Source organism: Helobdella robusta (assembly GCF_000326865.2).
Source record: "Helobdella robusta unplaced genomic scaffold HELROscaffold_51, whole genome shotgun sequence".
Lineage (NCBI taxonomy): Eukaryota > Metazoa > Annelida > Clitellata > Rhynchobdellida > Glossiphoniidae > Helobdella > Helobdella robusta.
Window position 1 is genome coordinate 635,079 of NW_008705261.1, and position 5,593 is coordinate 640,671.

At 34.5% G+C, this 5,593-nt stretch overlaps 1 protein-coding gene across 1 annotated transcript in view; it reads right to left on the reverse strand.

The window, feature by feature from the left end:
- The window catches only part of HELRODRAFT_178991 (hypothetical protein), a gene marked incomplete at both ends in the record, with an annotated part of 4,070 nt that extends 3,771 nt beyond the window's left edge, over nt 1-299 (reverse strand). The window contains one exon of the mRNA XM_009027859.1: nt 224-299. Coding sequence (XP_009026107.1) covers nt 224-299 — 76 coding nt within the window. The remainder of the gene's footprint in view (nt 1-223) is intronic.
- Between the last annotated feature and the right edge of the window lie 5,294 nt (nt 300-5,593).

The following is a 5,593-nucleotide window of genomic DNA, read 5'->3' on the forward strand; positions in this document are numbered from 1 at the left end:
TATCTCACTTACTCAATATCATAATCATAACATACGTCCGTTGCATTGACCAAACCGGACTTTCTTTTATGTCTATTTTTTTTCTCTCTCTCTCCGTCTCTTTTTCTCTCTCTCTCTCTCTCTCTCTTTCTCTATCTATCTATCTATCTTTATTCCTCTCTCTCTCTCCCTCTCTCTTTCTTCCTCCCTCTCTCTTACCTTTTTCTCCCTCTCCCTCACCCACCAAATTTCCATTTCACAATTTCTTCGCAATATTCATTTTCATTTTCCTCCTTTCTTCCTCCATTGTGTCCCTCCATTCATTTACTTCATCTCTGACCTCTCCTTCACGGGGGGCAGCTTTCCGCGCATTCTGTGAAGAAGCTGTGTGTATGTGTGTGTGTATGTGTGTGTATGCGTGTGTGTGTGTGTGTATGCGTGTGTGTGTGTGAGTGTGTCTCCCTAACTGATGTTGTATTTAAATTAATAATGTACATCTCACTCATTAAGCCTCTGTAAATATATCAGACCGAACGCAAGTTAAGAAAGTTTAATGAAGAGATCCAGACTTAAAGTTAACCTGAATTGAATTTGAATATCTTCCGCCAATGTGGAAATGAATGGAAAGTGTAAAAGTTAATTTAAGTGTCAATAAGCAGGATAGGAAGCTGCGGGGTGCAATTGTTCTCTCTCGAACATTCATTCATTCACATATTTTGTCCCAAAAAAGTTTCCCAGATCATCCAAAAATGCGAGGCAGGTTTTGCAAAGTCACAAAAAATAAATTGTGGGAGTTTTTAAATTTGCGACGAATCGAACGCCTCGTCCTAACACTCCAGGTTAACATTTCTGAATTCTGAAGGTCGCTCCGTTGGTCAGCAGTGAGGTCAATAGAGCATAAAGATGTTCACAAATTTCAGCACGGGTCCGTTAGGAAAGCTCCTTCGCTGCAGGACGACACAAAACTATCTCTCGGACCTTCCTTTCCAACAGAATCCTATAGATAATGCATGCATGAAAGTCTTTTCATAAATTATTTTCTGTCTGTGCAGTATCTCAAGAAAGAAATGTATCAAGTAAGATGTATATTAGGTAAGAGATGTGAGTGTGTGTTTGTTTGTTTGAGTGTGTGTGTCTGTCTGTACGAGTGTGTGTCTGCGTGTGTCTGTGTGAGTGTGTGTGTGTGTTTCAAACGGCACTGCATGGTGTGTGTCGGTGGAAAAATCAATTTCAAAAGTTGGTTACATGCATTCCCTCACTTTTTTGTATGTTTTTAGAAAAAAAGTGCAGATTTAAAAAAAAATTGAAATATTTCAACAAATCGATTGAAAGCTACTTTCATTACGATCTGTACCTCACTCTACCTTAATGCTCCACGACCGATTTCATTGATTAAATCTTATTTGTCATCGAAGCTGCTTGTTGTTGTTCGTGAATTAGCGAACGTGCAGCCATTTTAGTAATTCTCATACAAAACGGATTCATTTTAGTTTTTATAAATATTAGAGGTTAGATGAATTACGTGATGTCAAAGTTGAATGAATTTTCTTAATAAATGAAAGAATGGACGAATAGATGGAAGAAGGAATGGATGAATTATTGGTTGAATGAATGCATGAATGGATGGATGGATGGATGGATGGATGGACGAATGAATGAATATATAAATGAACTAAATGCATGAAGAACCATTGGATGGATAAATGAATCAATGGAAACATACATACAAACAAACAAACAAACAAACACATACATACATACATACAAACAAAAAAACAAACACATACATACATACATACATACATACATACATACATACATACATACATACATACATACATACATACATACATACATACAAACAAACAAACAAACAAACAAACACATACATACTTACATACACACACATACACACATATATTTACTCACAATGGTTTAGGCGACAGATACAAAGTTGGACAATAAATTCATGTGTCTCAAGGGCGAACCCTAGTAAATATTAGGTAACAATGACGCATGGATGAAAATAAGCGAAACACACACACACTCAAACATACGCTCATATACACAAACATACAAACAAACATGTATACATACAAACATACACACACACACATACATATTTTTACTCAATCGTGTTCATGCTTTTGTTCGTTTCATTCATTCATTCCTTTCTTCCTTCCATTTCTCCTCTATCCATTTCTTTAGTCCTCCAGCATTTTATTTTTAAGACATTGAACATTATTCGAACGATACATCCAATTTTGTTATTGTCTTCAACATTCTCATTACTTATAATATAATTATAATTATATATTATATATATAATTATTATTACATCACTAATATTACATCACTATTATCACTATCACCACAGCTACATGCGAACATGTGTAGGTACGTTCACACAGAAAATTGAACGAACACTTTGAAAAGCTGTAAACAACAAACAAACTATAAACATGATAATTAATGAAAATTAATTAAGAAACAATGTTAATAAATGAAAATTAATTAAGAAAAAATGTTAATTAATGAAAATTAATTAAGGAACAATGTTAATTAATGAAAATTAATTAAGGAACAATGTTATTTAATGAAAATTAATTAAGAAACAATGTTATTTAATGAAAATTAATTAAGAAACAATGTTATTTAATGAAAATTAATTAAGAAACAATGTTAATTAGTGAAAATTAATTAAGAAACAATGTTAATAAATGAAAATTAATTAACAAACAATGTTAATTAATAAAAATTAATTAAGAATGAGTGTTAATTAGTGAAAATTAATTAAAAAACCTATTTAATTAAATAAGAAAATTAAGTCATAATGAAATTCCCCTTTGAAAAATATAAAAACAAATTGGTGGTGCTTTGTACGAAAGCGCTAAAATAAATTTGAATTTTGTTCGTTCCAAGTGCATCATGTTTATTTGAGGGAAAGGGCATCTTTGAAGATGCCTGCTGGTTTCATAACTGCATTGGATGAGTGGGAGGATCAGAGAGTGGGGTTCGAAGGTGCAGATGGATATATCTATCTAATGTTTATACAAATATGCTGGTGAAAGACCTCAATTAATGGAGTAATTTATGAAATCCACCGAAATCCTAGCGTTTGATTTGGTTAAAAACATTGAGAAATGTAATAAAAAAAATATCCAAGAAGTTCAGTAGATTTCATAAATTACTGCATATATAAATATATATAGGCTGTCCCATTTAAAACGTATACATAGTTTGAGTGAGTTAGGCTACAAAGAAAAACGTCATCAACCAATTTACACCATGCCACAAAAATTTCCAGTTTCAGCATTCCTTCTGTCTTAGTGTTAAGATCAGTCCCGGTGCGTGCGTACGTACAAGTACATAATCACATGCAAATGTATACACACAAAACGAGCAGATATAGTTGTATATTTTATATTCTCTGGCACACAAACAAACTCACATACATACACATGCATATTTACACACACAAACAAACACACCCATGCATATTCGCACACAAACAAATTAACAAACAAACACACACATGCATATTCACACACTAACACACATACACACACATGCATATTCACACACACAAACAAACACACCCATGCATATTCACACACACACAAACAAACAAACAAACACACCCATGCATACTCACACACAAACAAACACACATACACACCCATGCATATTCACACACACAAACAAACACACAAACACACCCATGCATACTCACACACAAACAAACACACACAACCATGCATACTCACACACAAACAAACACACACAACCGTGCATATTCCCACACAAACAAACAAACATACTCAAGAACTTACACAGGCTAACAAACTAATACTTTGTCTTCGCTAGGAAAAATGAACAAGACAAACAAAGCAGAGAAATGGAGATAAGGATGAGTGAGTGAGGGCCTGGCCGTACATGCATACATCACTCCGCGAGGCAGCACTAAGAATCGTAACCACTGAAATTTTTACTTATTTTCTTCTCGTTCTCCGTCCATCTAGTTCTTTTTTTTTTTACTTTCACTCAATCAGTCGCGTTCCTGCTTTCTACTCGTTTGTTTCATTCTTTTTTAGTTCGTTTTTCCTCTCTTCCTTTCTTCTTTCCTTTTCTCTACCATCCACTTCTTCAGTCCTCCAGCATTTCATTTCTTGCATGTCGAATTAATCAGTTTTATATTATTATTATTATTGTTTTTAATTTTATTTAAATTAATAAATTTCTATTTTTTCTGTAATCATTTTGTTCTTCTTCTTCTTATTATTATTATCATTATTATTATTATTATTTTAAGAGGAATTCTACCTTTCTCTAAAGAAATTTGACGAAAGTTTTTCCGTCCTAGCCTAACAACGAGCGAGCGTTGGAACTGATGTGCAGATCTGCAACTTCCACGGTGGGTGGCAGGTGGTGTCGTGCTTGGTAGAGGAACCTGGTTCTGCTGTGCGTGTGCTGCATTGGCCGGGTTCAAATGCGAAGAGTAGAAAGAAACACGAAGAGAAAGAGAGAGAGAGAGAGACTGACCGATAACAAACAGTTAAACTGATAGAGAGAGAGAGAGAGAAGGAGAGAGACTGTCCGTCTAATAACCAATATGTAAAACTGATAGTTTTGCACCCTATATGGCACCATTTTTATTTTTTATCTACACGTGGGTATGGGTGGCATAATTCATATTTGTGAACTGGCTGGCACACTTGAATGTACGTCGTATTATCATATCAATTTTTATGTATAAAATGATCTGCTGATTTAATGAACAAATTGAACGGTGAATTTAAAATTAATTAATATTTCTGCTGCTATAAAATTTAATATTAATTATTTAAGCACTGGCCTTGTTTGTGTGTGTGCATGCGTGTGTGTGTGTGCGTGCGTGTGTGTATGGTGTGTGTGTGAGTGTGTGTATATGTATAGTATGTGTGTGTGTGTTCATGTATCCATATATAGGCATTAAAACTTAACACTAGTGCCAACCAAAGAGCCAGCACAATTGTAAATGTCCTACTCCAACGAACGCTAATATGTTTGCCCAGTGCATGAATAATAGATGGCCTCATGTGGCAGTTATTGAAGTTTATGCACCTTCAAATGCTCGATTCCTCTCTTTCTCGCAACGGGACTTTCATTTGTTTATGTTTTTAATAAGTGGTTGGTAGGTCGATGAGTTTGATGACTTTGTAGATGTTCGATTAGCCAGTCTAATAACAATTAACTGATTAGTTTATATTAATATATTATAATAGAATTTATACTATTTGTAGTGGCTCAAAGATTGCTCAGAGCCACCCGAGTTAGAATCAACATTCGACCAATCTGCATTTACATAGATGCATTCGGAGTTTCTGTAGACAGAATGTCATTGTCTAAACCATGGGATTGGCAGACTTGCAAACAAACAAAAAAAGGAACCATAACATCTTAAAAAAATTCTTCCCCGGGTCGAAAAAATTTGCTATTTAAGTAAATATGCGGCCCTTCAAGGTAAAATAGTTTTCATTGCGGTCCTTGCAGCAAGAAGTTTGCCCACCCCTGGTCTAAGCTGTTCCAATGGTTCATTACTCCGTTTTTTAAAAATATCTGCTTTATTGGTCCC